General features: G+C 51.8%; 1 protein-coding gene across 4 annotated transcripts in view; it reads right to left on the reverse strand.

Annotated features, from left to right (window-relative positions):
• Positions 1–1,354: 1,354 nt before the first annotated feature.
• The window catches only part of LOC119354771 (dnaJ homolog subfamily C member 7-like), an 18,608-nt gene continuing 708 nt past the window's right edge, over positions 1,355–19,254 (reverse strand). Inside the window, exons 2-7 of one of the 4 annotated variants that reach the window (XM_037621514.1) lie at positions 19,014–19,055; positions 18,793–18,915; positions 18,199–18,428; positions 17,783–17,819; positions 2,456–2,513; positions 1,758–2,376 (exon numbers count right to left, since the gene is read on the reverse strand). In XM_037621514.1, the coding sequence (XP_037477411.1) occupies positions 2,297–2,376; positions 2,456–2,513; positions 17,783–17,819; positions 18,199–18,428; positions 18,793–18,915; positions 19,014–19,055 (570 nt within the window). In that variant the 3' untranslated portion in view covers positions 1,758–2,296. Of the gene's footprint in view, positions 1,727–1,757; positions 2,377–2,455; positions 2,514–17,782; positions 17,820–18,198; positions 18,429–18,792; positions 18,916–19,013; positions 19,056–19,254 lie in introns of those variants that run through there. The other 3 variants (XM_037621515.1, XM_037621516.1, XM_037621517.1) reach the window with 3 other exon arrangements.

Raw genomic sequence — 19,254 nt, forward strand, 5'->3', positions numbered from 1 at the left:
ACCCCCCCCCCCTTGGATCCTTTATATACGGAGGCAGGGGGCACCCCTAGACACACAAGTTGATCCACGTGATCATATTCTTAGCCGTGTGTGGTGCCCCCTTCCACCATAATCCTCAATAACATTGTAGCGGTGCTTAGGCGAAGCCCTGCGACGATAGCACATCAAGATCGTCACCACGCCGTCGTGCTGATGGAACTCTTCCCCGACACTTTGCTGGATCGAAGTCCGGGGATCGTCATCGAGCTGAACGTGTGCTAAAACTCGGAGGTGCCGTAGTTTCGGTGCTTGATCGGTCGGGCCGTGGAGACGTACGACTACATCAACCAAAGTTAACGCTTCCGTTGTCGATCTACAAGGGTACGTAGATCACACTCTCCTCCTCTCGTTGCTATGCATCACCATGATCTTGCGTGTGCGTAGGAAATTTTTTGAAATTACTACGTTCTCCATCACTATGATGGTGTCATGGCAGACATGATCAATGAGGGTGGCCATGGGGATGGTGGTCAAGACACTCAAGACCATGAGACCGAAGGACAAGAGAGTGTCGACATCGAGGAAGAGACATTGTTTAGGGAGGAGCTATCTCGTCAAGCCTGGTCACAAAAGAGGCGGCAAAGTGTGAGGACCGGAGCATACACGAAGGATGAGGACAATTTGCTTTGTGAGGCTTGGATGGAAATTGGAAAAGATCCCCACACGGGTGCCGCGCAAAAAGGATCAACATTTTGGAAGAGGGTCCATGCTTTCTTCCATGAACATAGGCAATTTGAGCCCTGCAAATTTGAGAGCGACCGGGGTGATTTGTCACTTCAGAAGAGGTGGAGCTTCATCCAATTGGAGTGCAACAAATTTTGTGGCTCGTACGAACATATATATGGTTGGACACTCATGAGTGGCATTGGTGTCAAGGACTCCAAGGAAGTGAAGATCATGGCGGCCGACTTAAGCAAGATGAACCAAAAAAAGGCTTGGTTTGAAGGAAAATAAAAGCTCATGATGGAGCAAAATGCGTGATCATCTTGTATTTGTTTGTTTTCATGAACTATGGGCATGTGCGATTCTTTTGGTGCAACGTTGTATGCCGGCATGACATATGGTACCATGCAAAAAGTGTTGTGTTAAACATATTTGCTATGTTTGATGAAAATATGTCAAATCTTGATTACATTAGGAAAAAAATAAACATAACGGATCAAATGGGTCGGTTTGTTGGGTGCTACGGCCACTGAAGGGTGAACATGGGCTGGGCACCTGTCCATTTGGCCACCTGAACGGACAAATCTCTTGTCCATTTTGGTCGGCCGTTTGGAGTTGCCCTAATCAAATGACGTTTCAATTGCTAGAATGATTCAAGCCAATTTAAGCTAACTTTCATCCTTGTTAGTTTCTTCTGAAATATTCGTGTGCATTCTATAATTTTGACACCATCAAACAGACCGACAGCTCCAAACCTGGTTGTCATCCATGAACTTTATATCCCGCATTTCATGGCCTCAACCCATTCCATAGTTCGAGCCTTACATTGCTTCTGCATAAGTCACAGGATTGTTTGCCCAACAATAATACATCAAGCAACCTCTTCAACCTTCGTGGTGCTAAACTGCTAATGCTTCTTCAACCACAGGCTTCCCGACTTGCTCCGCATCATTTGTCGAGTCGTCCCGGAGTGGCTTCTCTTGAATTTCTTCAGGTTGCACCGCCCTCCTACAGTCCTACTAACCTTGAGTGAGAATTGAGAAATTCGTTCTATTAAGAAAGACACTGTTGCAAGCAACAAACACCCACAAAGATAATATAGCTAACTCCCACCTCATTAAAAAAATCACATTTGGGTTCGTGTTCTCCATAGCTTTAACAATCATGCATATGGAACTATTGATAGAATTGCTTCGTTTTTTGGAGGATGATACACAGGCTGTCTAAACTTGTATAAAAACGGAGAACTAGAATAGCTGACAAGCCAGTAAACTCGCTCATTTTGTAAATGCGCCATCAGAATTCATTGTCCTGTCAGTAAGAGCAAAAGTTTTCTACGTACTAAACACGTTGTCTCCATGAGCTTGTCTTGAACCATAGTTAACTCAATTAAAAAAACATAGTTAACCGGGCCCATAGTTAACTCAATTTAAAAAAACATAGTTAACCGGCCAGCTAGAGGATCAGAGCCCATAACAAAAGGGCCATTTGTTGCTACGTACTAAATCAATAAGATACAAAATAGAAGGGATTTTTGGACATATTTTATCTTTGTGTCAAACGCCAAGATGCAAGTCCCGCATCATGAGTTTGCTCAGCAACTTCCATTTTGCCTTTCTAATTTTATTGCTTCGTAAGAATCCATGACCTCTTTGAATTTTTCCTCAGCAACCGCTGCCAAGGGACAGATTATGACATCAGCACACATACAGTGGACATATTCTAGCTTTATAGAAAAGGGAACTGCATTTACCTTTGTTCTTTTGGTTTTGGTCTGGATGGTATTCCATTGCTTTTCTCCTAAACGCATTCTGGAATGAATGCATATCATTAAGGAAGTAAGCAAGATATATATGGCTCCCTAAAAGCTTTACCCATCTTATAGGAACGGAGAAAAATAAATGTAAAACACACTCAGAGTTGCACAGCGGACAAAATTGTCGGCGTTCTGGGAATGGGGGTCCACAGACTTGCCTGCCTGCGGCCTGCGACATGGCTCAAAGGGGGGCCCAGCACGGCCCGTCTTCACCAACACAAACTCAAGACCCTCGCGAGGGGCCAAGCCTCACGGGACGGACGACACGGAGCTTCCTCAGGCACGGCCTCGTCAGGCTGGCTCACGAGGAGGCGGAGAGATCAAGGAGGGGTACCTCGCGAGGTGCCCGTGACGCAAGCCATGACGACTCAGGGCGCCAGGCGGGAGCCAGCCCGCGCAGTGTCCTCCTTTCCTCTTTGGTGCAAAGGGGGCAAGCACAGCCGTGGAGTACCGAGGCATCAGGCAAAGGTTGCCATTTCGGTGCAACAAGACCAAGACCAGGACGACTACGAGACGGAGGTCACCATGGGGCACAAGACGGCGTCATCACCAGAGCTTTGCGCAGGCGAAGACTACTTTTATCAGGATAGTTGATACTTGTTGTCCCCCTTCAAATTAGCCCGCCATTGTTGGCTCCCTTCCCGCTCAATATTTGAGGAGAGGACCACGGCCACTATAAATAGGACCGGCCACCCACGTAGCAAAGGGTTCGGCTCAGTCCCCTTCAAGGGCTCGACAAGTAGAGAGGTGGTAGGCAGAGAGAGAGAGATAGAGAAAGGTGGCTGAACTCCTCCCAGCAGTTCATCGCCCCAGCCAAGAACAGACCCTCGCGAGGCTGTTCTTCCTTGTACTGTCCATCATCATCAGCCCAAGAGGCAATCCACCACACCACACACTGGAGTAGGGTATTACACCACAACGGTAGCCCGAACTAGTATAAACCCTGTGTCCCTTGTGTTGTTCTTTTCATAGCTTTGATCCTAGCGTGGCGGAGGGGTGCAGGAAGGTAGGAGGCGCAATCTCCGCGCGCACCCCAGTGTTCGAACCTCAAGGGTCTGCCGGAACCCGAAATCCGACATTTGGCGCGCCAGGTAGAGGTGCGCCGGAATTCGTCTTCCACCGCTCCGTGCCCTGTCGCGTCGTCATCACCATGCTCGGCGACCAGGAGGGCAACCCAGACCCATGGGCTGCGTGGCCCACCCGCGCAGAACCGCTCGCCTCGGGCGACCCCGTGCCCCAGGCAGCTCGCGGTCCGCAAGGCGCTGCGGGCCGCGGGCGACGCGGACAGGCTTCGACAACTCTTACACCGCGGCAGGCGCGGTCGGCAGCAAGGGCCTCCAATCACGCCGCGACCACGACACTGTACACCCGCCGGGAGCAGGCGAACTCGAGAGCCGCACTCACGGTGGCCCGAGAGCTGCTGCAGTGCAGACTGCTGGAGGGCGGCCACGACGTGCTGCTGGAGCGAGTGGCAGAGCTTCTGGGCTTCGCCGCCTCGGGGGCTCACCCCTTCTCCACCCAGCTCCCATCTCAAGCCCAGGGCGACCCACGCGGGGGCCCCCCGTGCACCCGCGGGCTCCAAGGCTACTCCGACGCCAGAGAAGCTGTCAGCGCCGGACCGGCGGCGGCGCTGCCCCGCCCCCGGTCCGCGAAGAAGGACTCAACGCGACCCGTGGCCCCAATGGGCGGCCGCGCTGCCACCCCACGGTGGGCGCGTCAGGCAGGACCACGTGGCATGCGGGGCATTACGGCGTGGCATTCGGGATGACGGCGCCGGAGGAATACGTGCCCCTCATGATGGACCAAGGACACCCTCACGAGAACGGACAAGGCTCGCTCCTCAGCCCAAGCTGGGGGGACGAGGCACTAGAAGCTGAGCCTTTCCAGGAGCCTCGGGACGGTCCCACTGGCCATGCTGGAGGCAACGATTATCGGGTATCGCTAATTCTTCATGAGCAGGTATACGCTCCATGGATTGCAGGAGGTGCAGGTCACCGCAGCGAGCAGCTGCCCCGCTCCCACAGTCTCCTACCCCTCGGGAGGACGCAGGGGGCTGCAGGAGAGAGGCAGGGATCCGACATCGCCACCGCGGTGTTCGGAGCAAGGCGTTCTCAGGAGGTAGGCCCTCCGCTGGGGAGGTGCCCCAGGGCCTGCCCCTGGCGGAGGACACGTGGTCGTCGGGGGAACCGCTGGCGACCGCTCTACCCCATCGGGCGGCGTCCTGGTTTTCGGTCGTTGCTGATGGCACTAGAGTGTGGCGCAAGGCGGGGCCCTCATCTGGCGATATGAAGAAAGACCAGTACCTGTGAAGAAGGCCCAGTGCCTGTGAAGCTCGCCGCCCCGTGACACTCTCACGTAATAATGAGTGGAGTTGTACACGCCCCGGAATTTCAGGGGTGCCGGCCTCAGGCCCTGGGGCTCCCTTCCACGCCCAGTGGCAGCACTTAGCTCCGCGCTGGTGAGAAGACGTTCAAGACTAGACTAGGTACCGGACGCGGCCTTTTGTTTGCTTTCGTTGCTCTTCCCTTTGGTTGTCGCTTTCCCCCGCTGGATTCAAGTTGGATTCGAATTTCAGATTTGCGTGTGTTCGGGGAAGGGGTGCTTAGTCTCGTTCGAGCATTTTCTCGCGTTTCGGTTACCGCTTCGCCTCAGCTGCCTCCCCTCGTGAGCCCCTCGCGAGCCGGGTCAGGCTTAGCTTGCGCGCAGCCCAGACTGCCACCGCCGCGTCCTCTCAGGAGGGCGTTTTACTGCAGATCCAACAGAATCAATCAGAAAACACTCAGGGCACCACAGCCTCCTGCGGGCTGCCCTAGGGCCAGCGCGGGACAAAGGTAAACTAGCCAACCAGCGCGTCGCTTAAGCCAACCGCTTGGCGCGGGCGCATAGACAATGTAGCTCCTACTGATACGATAAACACAAGTTTTACATGAGGGGCTCCCCCTCCAAAATGCTCTCACAGCTATCAGGCCAAAACCTGAGTTCTATTCATACAGGGTAAGCAGGAATGATGCATAATCAGTCGGATGAATCTCCCAATGCGTCCTCAGGAGCGCCATCGGGGCCGTTGCTGGCGTCGCTGAACTCGCCACCGCTGCCCGCGTTACCACCAGCGGTGTCAGGGCCGCCCGTCACGCTGCCCTCGTCGGCCGCCACGATCACGTCGTCGTTGTCCGAGGCGAAGGCCCTGATAAGAGCCTCCACATGGTCTTCCATCCAGTGCGCCAGCTCACCTCGGACGGCCTGGGGGACTGGGGCGATGGCGGCGTCGAAATCGAAGTGGGGATCCATGCTCCGGAGATGGCTGAAGACACAAGAAAAGGCGCGACTGAGCAGGGTGCGGCTCCTCTCCTCCATCAACCTGTCAGCCCTGATCGACCGCGCCTCTAGCTGCGTCACCACGTCAGTAAAGAATTGAAGATTACCCGCATAGTTAACCGCGTGCGGCTCGCCGACGGTCTCCTCGCAGATGTTGCCCAAGGCCGCGTTGGCTCTCTCCCGAAGCGTGGTCAGCATGGGCCGTGCTCATGCTCCAGGAGCCGCCGCTGACGTATCTCGTCCGCATTCTGGCGCGCGACGGCCTCAGCCTCCTCCACCCGCTGGCGAAGGAGGAGCACCTCAACCTGGGAGGTGGTTAGCCCACCTTGCGCCACCTCAAGGGCGGCCCGGGAAGTATCGGCCCGCCGCGTCACCTCCTCCAGCTTGGCCCTCAGGGCAGCAGTCCTGCCTTCGGCTTCGGCCCGGATCAACCCCAGCTTCTCCTCGAACTCGTGCTCGAGGTTCAAATGCGCCATCGCCACCCGACGTCCGACCTCCTCCAAGACACGGGCTTCCTGTGCAGCGACATCGTCCTCCGCCTGCGTCACCAAGCGCTCCCTAGTCTCCAAACACTCGTACTCGCAGGTACGTTCGGTGGCTTCCAGCGTCAGTGCCTCCTCACGCTTCTGGAGCTTCGCCGAGTCGCCGGAGGCCACCCTCATCGACGCGAGGGCTGCCTCGCGCAGCTCCACCTGCTCCTCCAGCGAGTGGCACCAGGCCAGGAGCTCCCGAGCCCGCTCCTCTGCAGCCGTTCGCCGCCGGTTAGCCTCCCGAGCTTCCTCAGCAGCCCGAGACCGGGCCTCCCGAGAGGCCACCAACAACGCCTTGGCCTCTGCTTCATCAAGGTCGCGCTGACGGCGCGCAAGGGCGATGGCGCCCTCCAGCTCGCGCTCTCTGCAGCCAGGCGCAGGCCCTCGACCTCAAGGCGCGCGTCTTCATCAGCAAGCTCCTCACCAAGTAGGCTCACTGCGTCAGTCGCCCTTCAAAGGAATCCTTGGCGGAGAGCGCGACGCTCCCGAGCGCGCTCAAGCACGTCTTCCACACCATCATCTGCCCCAAGCAAGCGCCGGGGGCTGCAGGTCAGCGCTCCCCCTCCGGGCTGGGGGCTGGGGGTGGCACCCTCACGACGGCCGGGCACGCCGCGTCAGAAGCCCGGTCTGGGGCCAGCCCGACCTCAGGAGAAGAGCGCAGGAAGCGCCTCAGCCGATCGCAGTCCACGACCAGGCGAGAAGCCCATGGCAGGTTGGCTATGCCACGGGAAGGCTCACGAAGGAGGATCGCGAGATGCGCGGGGCAACGATACGCCTCGGGATGGTTCGCCTCTTCGATCGCCCTCGCCACAAGGGCTCCGCTGCTTGGGGTGCTCGAGGACGGTGGAGGGGGCAAAGCCAAAGGGGACGGCTCCTCAGCCGTCTCAGCAAGCTCGGCTGGAAGGGGCTGCGGAACAAGGGTCAGTAAGAGCAACGGAAGGATCAGGAGCAGGGAAAGGAGAAGGCTTACTCATCAGTGGCGAAGTACTTTCTGCGCTTCAGCAGGCGACAAGGGTAACCGTCGCCCAAGGCCTCCCTTCTCTTCCGGAGAGCCCCAAAGTCCACGCGGAAGCGGCCTAAGAGTCGGGCGCAGGGATCGACCTGCGACGAAGATGGAGCGTCAAGACGATCAGCGTCAGGGGCGCCTGCCTGATGTGCGCCGCCAATCGCCTCCCCAAGAGGAGCAGCTGGAGCCTCAAGGGCCCCAGTCGCAGGCGCAGAGGGCAGCTGTTTGTCACCCTCAGCCTCAGCGGTACGGGCCTCGATAACTGCTTCCTCATGAGCCTCGCCTGGTGCCGTCACCACACCGGGAGCCCCCTCAGCCTCTGGCGCCTCGTACCTCCCTGCTCCGCCACTTGAGGACGAGTCGCCTTGGCCGACTGGAAGGGCAGTCACCACCACTGGATTCTCGCGAGACCCCTGAAGGCCGGCGGGGCGCAGCCCCCACTCATCAAAGGCAGGCATCTGCTTCACAAAGTCGGCCCTGCTCTGGCAGAGGTACAGCAAGGCCCCTCCCTGCCGGACGCTGCCGGGGTTGGGGTCCCCAGCCAGGGTCAAGAGCACCGTCTTCAGCACCTCGGGAGCCAGGTCCTCTTCCTGGAGCCTCATACTATCCTCGCGCCCACGGAAGGCCCACATCCGGCGAGAGTGGCGTTGAAAAGGAGCAACGCGGCATAGCAGGAACTCCTTCACCACCTTAGGCGCTGTCACGCCAAGCGACCTTAAGAGCGCGAAGGACGAAGACGAGTCGGGGGCTCTCAAGCGCCACCTAGCCCCAGCCAGAATTGGGGACAGCAGACGAGGTCGGCTCCATTAGCAGGAGGCTGGGCACCCCCGCGTCCACATACAGCCACCGCTCGCGGAACCCAACCGCGGGCAGGGGGAGCTTGAAGTCAATCCCAGAGGCGGCAGTCTCTGGCGCGGCAACGAAGCTTACGCACGCCCAGCATTGGGTAGGGTCGACAAGATGCAGCGAGAAGAAGTGGCGCAGCAAGGCAAACGAAGGAGGGATGCCCACCATGGCTTCGCAGACGAAGGCGAAGACCGAAAGGAGGGTGATGGATTCAGGACTCAGATGCAGCATGTGGATCTGATAGTGGGAGAGCACGGCATTGAAGAAATCAGAAAAAGGGGGAACCAGACCTGCCCACAGGGCGTCGGCGAAATATGGGACCTCGGTAACTATCCTGCCGATGGAGAAGTGGGACGCGGGTCAGGCCATCGTTCTCCCGCATTCATTGAAGATGGTGGCCAGAGCCAAGCTGACCTTACCCAAACCCTCGGCGGGGGCCGCCAACGGCGGCGGGCGAGGCGGAGACACGGGATTCTTCCCTCTTCCCTTCTTCATCGGGGCCATGGCGATAGGAAAAGGGAAGGGGGGAAGGATTCGAGATTGAATTGAAAATAGAAATCAGGGTTCGAGCGGAGGAAGGACAGGAAGCGCTCGAACGATAAAAGGAGAACGGCTGTGTACGAATACGGGTCCGCCTAGCAAGGCGCAAGATAAGGAGGGCGTGAGGGAACAGTGCCGCCCACGTCCAATCAACTGTCGCGCGGCGCCTAAGGCCGCAGGCTGTTAGGGCCCACGGCGCTTCGCTCTTGCCCTTCCGCTTCCCTGCACGGCCAAGTCCGGGCGCGCCTTGGGCCTGGGGGCTACTGTCGACGTTCTGAGAACGGGGATCCCCAGACTTGCCTGCCTGCGGCCTGCGGCGTGGCTCAAAGGGGGGCCCAGCACGGTCCGTCTTCACCAACACAAACTCAAGACCCTCGCAAAGGGCCAAGCCTCGCGGGGCGGACGACACGGAGCTTCCTCAGGCACGGTCTCGTCAGGCTGGCTCACGAGGAGGCGGAGAGATCAAGAAGGGGTACCTCGCGAGGTGCCCGTGACACAAGCCATGACGACTCAGGGCGCCAGGCGGGAGCCAGCCCGCGTAGTGTCCTCCTTTCTTCTTTGGTGCAAAGGGGGCAAGCGCAGCCGTGGAGTACCGAGGCATCAGGCAAAGGTTGCCATTTCGGTGCAACGAGACCAAGACCAGGAGGACTACGAGACGGAGGTCACCATGGGGCCCAAGACGGCGTCATCACCAGAGCTTTGCGCAGGCGAAGACTACTTTTGTCAGGATAGTTGATACTTGCTATCCCCCTTCAAATTAGCCCGTCATTGTTGGCTCCCTTCCCGCTCAATATTTGAGGAGAGGACCAGGGCCACTATAAATAGGACCGGCCACCCACGTAGCAAAGGGTTCGGCTCAGTCCCCTCCAAGGGCTCGACAAGTAGAGAGGTGGTAGGCAGAGAGAGAGAGAGAGAGAGAGAGAGAGAGAAAGGTGACTGAACTCCTCCCAGCAATTCATCGCCCCAGCCAAGAACAGACCCTCGCGAGGCTATTCTTCCTTGTACTGTCCATCATCATCAGCCCAAGAGGCAATCCACCACACCACACACTGGAGTAGGGTATTACACCACAACGATGGCCCGAACCAGTATAAACCCTGTGTCCCTTGTGTTGTTCTTTTCATAGCTTTGATCCTAATGTGACGGAGGGGTGCAGGAAGGTAGGAGGCGCAATCTCCGCGCGCACCCTAGTGTTCGAACCTCAAGGGTCTGCCGAAACCCGAAATCCGACAAAAATGTGTGATGAAGTTTACATGAAATCATATTGTTTTGCAGCCTGGCTCATTTATCTAGCTTGGTTATCAACCACTTCAGGTGTGCTTGGTAGAGTGCACTAGATATTCCCTCGCCAACCCACTTTTCTACTGTTTGATAGTGTGTGAGGTCCCTCAGCCATGCCCCACCTCACCCCTCAAACCCCTAAATATGTAGCGAGAAGATGTATATTTTGCTAAGATTTTTGTACAGAGAAAATGATTTCTTGTACAGAGAAGGTGATGTATATTTTCTTGAGATTTTTGTACATTGTCTTACGTTCAGATGATTTTTCTAAGAAGATGATACTTATTTTGTAGACTTCCATAGTTCAGATGATTTTGCTGCACCATCATGTGTTCATATGATTTTGCTACACTTTCTCATGATCAGACTTCTGCTTCATAGCAAAGTACATACAAGGTGTGTCATTGTGTTATTTAGAGTGGCAACTAGTACAAAATACTCCTTTCGTCCCACAATATGTCCCACAATATAAGATCATTTTCCAAGCTATGTTAGCTTAAAAAACAATCTTATATTTTGGGACTGAGGGAGTAATAAATTAATTTGTGCCAAGCTGGCACTCGTGCATAACTTGTTCGCTATTTTGTAGTTTGGGCAACTAACGTTCCCCTCAGCACACGTCTATGCATCCAGTGCCATGTCGTGTGCCACCGACCCACACATGCCTGTGTAACTTGTCGGCTCTGATACCATTTTTTTGAAAGAAAGTTCGAGCTTTACTCATTAGAAATAATCATTGCATCGTTTATGAGGATTGGTACAATTGCATTATGTGGTTCCTCGAACCAATCAGAAATGAAAGAAAATCTAGCCGATTTGGCAAGTTCATGAGCAACTTTATTTGCTTCTCTATTACAATGCTCGAATCTAGAAATAGGAAAATCGCAAGCTAAGTGAAAACAGTCATAAAAAATTGCAGCTGCTGCCCTCGACGATCGTCCTCCTTCGTTCATGGTATCAATCACCTCCATATTATCTGAGTTAATAATTATGTGATTGCAACCCGTCCTTTGCGCAAGCGATAGGTCAAATTTTAAAGCCAAAGCTTCAGCCATCAACACATCTGCACACCAATCAATCTTACCATTTCCCCCACCGATGAACCTACCTTTATCATCTCTTAAGACCGCCCCCATCGTACCCCTGAGAAAGCCATGGTCAAAAGAAGCGTCAACGTTAAGTTTAACAAACCCTAGCGGGGGGCTAGACCATCATCCTTTTTTCATGGAAGCCTTCGGCGAGGAGGCATTAACAAAATTGGCAGTGAGAGCACGTATCCCCATAAATATCTGTTGTGCATTCTGAGTAGTCTCATTATGTACCAATTTGCGCCTTTCCCACCACAAGTACCAGGCTGATATGGCTCTGATACCATTTTATAACACCCCGGCCTCTCATCCAGACCGACAAACTTGGCCCACAGACCGACACTAGTCTTTTCTGCACACTTTATCCTCACTTATACGCACCGGGGTATCAGTGGGGGCAGGAGACGTGACTCTGTTCTGGAAGGACATGTGGCAGGACCGAACGTTGGAAACAGCGTACCCGAGCGTTCTCGTATGCAAGGGATGAGGATACCTTCGTAGCCACATTTCTTTCCATGACATCACTTGGCGAGGGGTTCCATGTGCCTGTGTCTCAACAAGCCACTGAAGAGATCAGGGAAATGCAAGCAATCACTGCGCACACAACACTTGATGGATCGATACACGATTCTTGGACATGTGTGTGGAGTGCCAAATACTCGGCCTGAAAATACTACGCCTTCTACTTCAAAGATATCCAGGCAGATGCGGTGTTCCGATGGATATGGAAATCCAGATGTACGATGAAAATTAAGGTATTCGCGTGGCTACTTGCGGCGGACAGAATAAATACCAAAAACATGATAAAAAGGAGACATTGGAACGTAGCAGATGGGGTTAACTGTGCCCTCTGCGACAGGGCGACGGAGGAAACAGTGGAGTATCTTTTCTTCGACTGCCCGTTCAGCGCCAATTGCTGCAACTCCATCAACATACACTGGGGGGATGCTGGGGATAGATTGGCAAAAATACACTCTGGAAAGGAAGCATGGATAGGCCCTTTGTTCATGGAGGTCTTCCTGACTGCGGCATGGTGCATATGGAAAGAGCGTAACGATAAAATCTTTAGAAGAATCCCCCACTCGGTTCAATCCTGGAAAAGGAGGTTCAAATCTGATCTGATCCTTCTCACACAGAGTCAAGCCCTCCCTAGTGGTGCCCATCCAAGACTTTGTAGCTTCTGTAAATTAAAAAACTTTTGCTGCTTCTGTACACATCACCACATCCACATGTAAACATGTTAGATGGCCCTCCAAGTTGGCTAGGGGCCAAAATGACACCACTACCATGGATGTTGGATAACCTTGTAACACTTGTTATTTTATAAAAACGTCAGTAGGAGCCTCTCCTACTGTCTTTGATTGCTCAAAAAAAAAACGGGGACGAACTTCCCGGTTGGTTACCCATCCTCAAATTACTTCCCGGCCAAGCACGCTTAACCGGGAACTTCTTTGTGGATGTGCTTCCAGAAAGAAGATGCGCCTTGTTGATATGAGTAATCTATCATTTCTTTTAAGCTAGGATGTCACAAGGGTCTCTTTGAAGATTTGGCTGGGGCGGATGGCCAAGGCGTAGGCGGCGTAGCGCTCATCCCATGCCTCCTTCACAGTGAAGTGGCAAGGAACCGGACATGGGGCCTAGTGTTTCGGCACCGTCGGCGATGAGGGCGGAATCCTACCGTAGCCATGCTGGGGATTCCAATCCAGCCCGTACCGGGGATCCCACTGACCCACTCCTTGTCAGCGAGGAAGGCAGGATCCTCCAGGCTCCAGCGCGCCATAGTGATCCCACTCTGCGATGAGGGCAGTTGCCTCCTCGTCCAGCATCCATTCCTCCTCCAACAGCGGCACCTAGTCCGGCTGCAGGGGAAGCGACATGGTAAAGCGAGGAAAGTGAAGCGGAGCTGGGGCGGTGGGGAGATGAGCTAGGACGGGAAAGCGCCGGCCTTTTTATAGCCGTGGGTGGCTGATGGTGAGAAATAGCACGCGCGGTGGTAAACATGGCGGGCGACAAGAAAAGGAGGCAGGAAATAGCACGAGGAGTTAACCAAGCAGCGGCCTCCATTAATTGGCTTGTTTCCGGCTGAGATGCGAGGCAGGATTGGTACGGCTGTCTGTGCAATTGGCAGTGAGAGAAGAGAGGCCACATAAGAGGACGAGGAGAGAGGTAAAACTCCCCCCCCCCATGCGGTCTGCTGGCGATGGAGCATGCTCCAAAACAACGGCCACCCCCCCCTCCTGCTCACACGCTCAATTTGGAGCGGCCTCCAAAACATACGGTGGTCGAGCGCAGGATGGCGGCTCTGCTAGGCCACCCATTTCGGCCAAAATCATTGCCATACGGGCAGTTATTATGGCGATCGGCCACTTATGGCGACTCTGCTAGAGTTGCTCTCAGCTCAGCATGTCTCAGCACATACAAGCTATCAAACAGTGTAGTTCTATGCACTCAGCATGTGTCAGGAGAACAACGATGCTAGGGTGAGACTGGCTACCAAACATGCCCTTCGGCAGTAAACTATGTCTCCATTAACTAGTGGCCACCGATGCATATAAGAGATGCATTAAGTAAATGTCAGTTCTTAGGGCGTGTTTGGGTCCCCTTCAGCTTCACAAAACTCTACGATCCAGTTTCTCTTCGTGGCTTCTAGCTCCAGGTAGCGATCCCAGATCCGTTCGGCTGCATCAGCAACTTCTCTCAGGGCTACAGCCCAGCTTGAAGGGTTGTGGCCTGTTTGTCGCAGATTGGGCTGGCTGGAGGCAGCCCAATTGCAGCGCAAAAACCAGGAGCTCGGTCGGCCCAGCTTCACCGACAGGAAAATCTGGAGTTTGCCCAATTTACAGCAACTTGCCACCGCCATGCGTTCAGGTCAAAATCATCTGTGGAGTTAGAAGCTGGAGGGGATCTGAACACGCCCTTAAATTTCTAAAATGCATTTTAGCGTAATATCAACTCCGCCGATGTTGTCTCAATATAGCCGGTCCCAAGCCCGGGTGGAGGATGCTTGTGATAGGCTTGGCGAGCCAACATCAAAATTCAGACTCTTATGGAGATGAAACCCAGAAGAACATCGTTGGGGCGTAACCCTCTTAGCGACACGCCATATCGGAGTGTGGTATTAAATGGGAAAGGACCGCGCCGTCACCCCCTTGGTGGCGCGCCGTATCTTGATCTAGATACGGTGATAAGTGAGCAAAGTTCGGGTCGTCGCATCGTTAGTGGCATGCTACATTGACGCCCGAGTGTACTAAAAAATGAGCAAGGGTCTTCACATTTGACTCGACGAGTGCGAAGGGTAAGGAAGCTAGCTGGGCCTAGTAGGATCCACATAGGTAGCTCAAACGTAGGGTCCCTGCCGGTTAAGTTACGGGAGTTAGTTGATACAGTGGTGAGGAGAGGTGTTGATATCCTATGCGTCCAAGAAAACAAATGGAAGGGACAAAAGGTGAAGAAGGTGGAGGATACCGGCTTCAAGCTGTGGTACTCGGGGACAACTAAAAAAAGGAACGGAGTATGCATCTTGATCAACAATAGCCTCAAGTAGGGAGTGATAAACGTCAAGAGGCAAGGGGACTGGATTATCCTAGTCAAGGTGGGGACTTAGTTCTTAATGTTATCAGCGTGTATGCCCCACAAGTAGGCTACAATGAGAGCACCAAGAGGGAGTTCCGTGAAGGCCTAGAGGACATGGTTAGCAGTGCACCTATTGGCGAGAAACTCTTCATAGGAGGAGACCTCAATGGCCACGTGAGTACATCTAACACAGGTTTTAAGGAGTGCATGGGGGCTTGGGTTATGGCAGCAGGAATCAAGAAGGAGAGAATGTCTTTAAGCTGCCCTTTAGCCTACGAGATGATCGTAACTAACGCCCTCTTTAGAATGAGAGAACCCCATCTAGTGACTTTTAGTAGTGATCAACACTCCAGCCAGATTGATTTCGTCCTCTCAAGAAGAGAAGACATGCCTAGATTGTAAGGTGATACCCGGAGAAAGTGTTGTCCCTCAACATAAACTTGTGGTGGTTGACTTCCACTTTTGGATTCGTCTACAGTGAGATAAGCGCGCCAAAATCGAAGGGGGGGACAGCTCGGGCTTTCAAGGAGAGGGTTATTAAGGAGGGCCCTTGGGAGGAATGAGGTGATGCAAAGAATATGTGGATGAAGATTGCGAGTTGCGTTCAAGGGGTGGCTTCAGAGGAGTTTGGGGCGGCTAGGGGAAGCAAAAGCGAAGCAAGGATACCTGGTGGTGGAACGATGATGTCCAGAAGGCTATTAAGGAGAAGAAAGACTCTTTCAGACGCCTACACCTGGATAGGAGTGCAGACAACATAGAGAAGTACAAGGTGGCAAAAAAGACAGCAAAGGAGCTATGAATGAAGCAAGGGGTCATGCGTATGAGGCGTCAACGTTTAAACACGAATGAAGGCGAAAGGGACATCTATAAGATGGCCAAGATCCAAGAGAGGAAGACAAGAGATGTCAACCAAGTCAAATGCATCAAGGACGGAGCAGATCGGCTTCCAGTGAAGGACGAGGAGATCAAGTATAGATGGCGAGAGTATTTTGACAAGTTGTTCAATGGAGAGAATGAGAGCTCTACCATTGAGCTGGACGACTCTTTTGATGATACCAATAGACATTTTTGTGCGATGTATCCAGGAGTCTGAGGTCAGGGAGGTTTTATAAGGATGGAAGGAGGCAAGGCGTTGGGCTCTGATTGTATCCTCATTGAGGTGAGGCCTTGGAGACATAACGATAGTATGGCTAACTAGCTTTTTAACCTCATTTTTTGCTCAAACAGATGCCCAAAGAATACAGGCAGAGTATATCAGTGTCAACCTTCAAGAACAACGGGGATGTCTAAAGTTGTACTAATTACTGTGGAATTAAGCTGGTGAGCCCTACAATGAAGCTATGGGACAGACTCATTGAGCATCGCTTAAGAAGAATGACAAGCATGACCAAAAACCAGTTTGGTTTCATGCCTGCGAGGTCGATCATGTAAGCGATTTTCTTGGTACAAAAACTGATGGAGAGATACAGGGAGCAAAAGAAGGACCTGCATATGGTGTTCATTGAATTGGAGAAGGTCTATAATAAGATACCACGGAAGGTCGTGCGGTGGGCCTTGGAGAACTACAAAGTGTCAACAAAGTACATTACCCTCATGAAGGACATGTACGATAATGTCGTGACAAGTGTTCCAACAAGTGATGGCAACACTAACGACTTTCCAATTAAAATAGGACTCATCAAGGGTCAGCTTTGAGCCCTTATCTTTTTGCTTTGGTAATGGATGAGATCACAAGGGATATACAAAGAGAAATCCCATGGTGTATGCTCTTTGCGGATGATGAGGTGCTAGTCGATGATAGTCAGATGGGTGTTAACAGATTCCTTTGGTTTCGCAGTTCCAGAAGAGAGGCAACCTCTATCTCTGTCTCTACATTTGCGGACCGGTAGGCCAGCCAACTAACTCTTCAAATGAAGAACTTCCCTTTATCTTGATAACAAAATTCTCGAGGCACAACTCATTCTCCCATTCTTTCTTGCTAGGGCAGCAGCTAGACCCATATCTTTTGATGGTGAGCAGCTGTGGAGACAGACTTTTGGAATCGAAAGGTTTTAGGCTTAGTACAACTGAAACTGAGTACATGAGGTGCAGTTTCAGTACTACTAGGCATGAGGAGGAGGCCTTGATGAGCAGATGGTACCTCACAAGGACACCTTTTGATATTTGGGGAATGTTGCAGAAGGATGGTGATGTCGATGAAGATGTGAACCATCAACTCAAAACTGGATGGATGAAGTGGCGCCAAGCTTCTAGCGTCCTCACTGACAAGAGTGCCACAAAAGTTGGATGGTGATTCGACCTACGATGTTGTACGGCGTTGAATGTAAACCAACTAAAAGGCGTCATGTCCAACAGTTAGGTATAGCAGAGATGCGCATGTTGAGATGGATATGTGACCACACAAGAAAGGATGGGGTCTGAAATGATGAGATACGTGGTCTCAATGGGGTAGCACCGACTGAAGAGAAGCTTGCCCAACATCATCTGAGATGGTTTGGGCATATACAACGTAGGCCTCTAGAAGCGTCAATGCATCGCAGACGGTTAAACCGTTAAAACGTGCTGATAATGTCAAGAGAGGTCAGGGTAGACCAAACTTGGCATGGGAGGTGTCCATAAAAAGAGATCTGAAGGACTCGAATCCTCTATTCTTAAATAGTTGCAGCCCACTATATATTTTTCCTTATCATGCAACTATGCCACATCATTTATTTTTTAGCATCTATTTATGCATCTGTTTTATCAAGGTTCCCGCAGCAACGCGCGGGGCATCATCTAGTATCACCAAAGAACTAGTCATGGACATAGGTGCATGGAAGTTAGCTATCCCCATGCCAGAACCATGACTTGGTTTCGAGATCTTATGAGTTTCAACTTTAGCCTACCCCAACTTCTTGTTGTTGTTCAGAATTGTACCGAGTACAAAGGAAAGTGCAGTGTGATTAGTAAGAACGAAAACGTTTTAGTTACTTTGTCTTCACCTACAAGACTAAAGTGCAAGTGCGACAGAATATATCAGAAAATAACGGCAATCTTTCAGCTGAGAATTCTATGTCACGAAATGACAAAGTAAAAGAAGACACACCTTAATCTCAGCATCTGAAAATGGTTCTGGTCTTGACCTATGTAACAAAAAGTAGAAATCTTACCGATGAGAAAATTATGAGTATAACATATGTCTGTATCAGTATATAAATTTCCAGGCAAGAGAAATTTATCCAGAATGTGCGGCAATAATTCAGGATTCTATAAAGTTCAGCATAAGAGAGTCAGATACCAGCTGGTAAACTAAACCTAAGGAGTATGGGACAATCTAAGAACAGCTGGTAGAACAAACCTAAGGAGAAGGGAGACACTTACATGTAACCTATATCTGTAACATGTTGCACATCTAACGAGAAAACATGGGCCGAAGGACCAATGTCGTATGAAAGTGGCTCATACAAGCTCAACTATCATCATACACAACTAGAAAGTACATGAAGAGCTTTTATGATATACCTGTTTAGGCCCAAGACAGAATAGTGATGTGACATACTGTACTGCATTGCTTCCCTGGGCCTTGATCTAAAATTTGTTCTTTGATTGGCATAAAATGTTTCTGCATCTTCATACCAGTCTTCTCTTCGACTATGCTGATTATAGGTTGGATTATGGCCATTACGAGTCCGATAATCCCGGCATTTACTTCTCTCCTTCTTGAACATATCTTGCATGTGCATGATGCGTTCCTACAGAAAGCGCTAATGTTGGTTGATGATTAGTTGAAACATATCAGCACATAAATATGAGACTAACATAGTGGCTCTATAATTAAGAAAATGGTGTGGTTGCTTCACCGAAATTTTCGTAAGATCAACAATTTCAACTTGAGGGGATAAAAGTTTCAGCTGGTTTATAACAACATTGTATTAACCTTTAAAGCCGTTCATGTTCTCTGAAGTTAATCTTAATAATTCAGAAGCAAGTTTTGAGGCATTCACAACACTACACTTTTTAGCACCTACAGTGAAATGAAAGCATAAGTTTTGAAATGTAAATATCCAGAAAAACATTAAACAATCCTAATCTCCTATATGCAAGTAAGGAACCGACCACTCTCTTCCTCTGATCCTCGTTCGTCTCACGCGTCCTCTGGTAATATCGCCACGCATCACCACACCTATTCGGCCCACGAGGTATGTCTTCCCAGTAGACATATGGTTCTGATCTGCTAAGCTTCAGTGAAAGAAAACGATTTTAACTATCTCTCCCAATGCTGCTTACAATTTGGTTAATGTTGAATTTCAGAATCACAAGATGAGCATCTCATATACCTGAGTGTAGAACCAGCCAAAGGTGCGGCGCAGTTGACCAACCTGCAAACACTCCCAGAAACAGATGCACAATCACATTACCTAAATGCATCGGTAACACACAAGTGGAGTAACTGTTAAGTGAATGATCATTTCATGAGTTTGCTTCAGTTCAACGTTGTCCATCTACGCTACAGCAACAATAAAGCAGCGTCGCACACCCTACAAAGTACTGTCGCGTCTCGAATTAGAGCTACAGAAC

Source organism: Triticum dicoccoides, chromosome 2A (genome assembly GCF_002162155.2).
Source record: "Triticum dicoccoides isolate Atlit2015 ecotype Zavitan chromosome 2A, WEW_v2.0, whole genome shotgun sequence".
NCBI lineage: Eukaryota > Viridiplantae > Streptophyta > Magnoliopsida > Poales > Poaceae > Triticum > Triticum dicoccoides.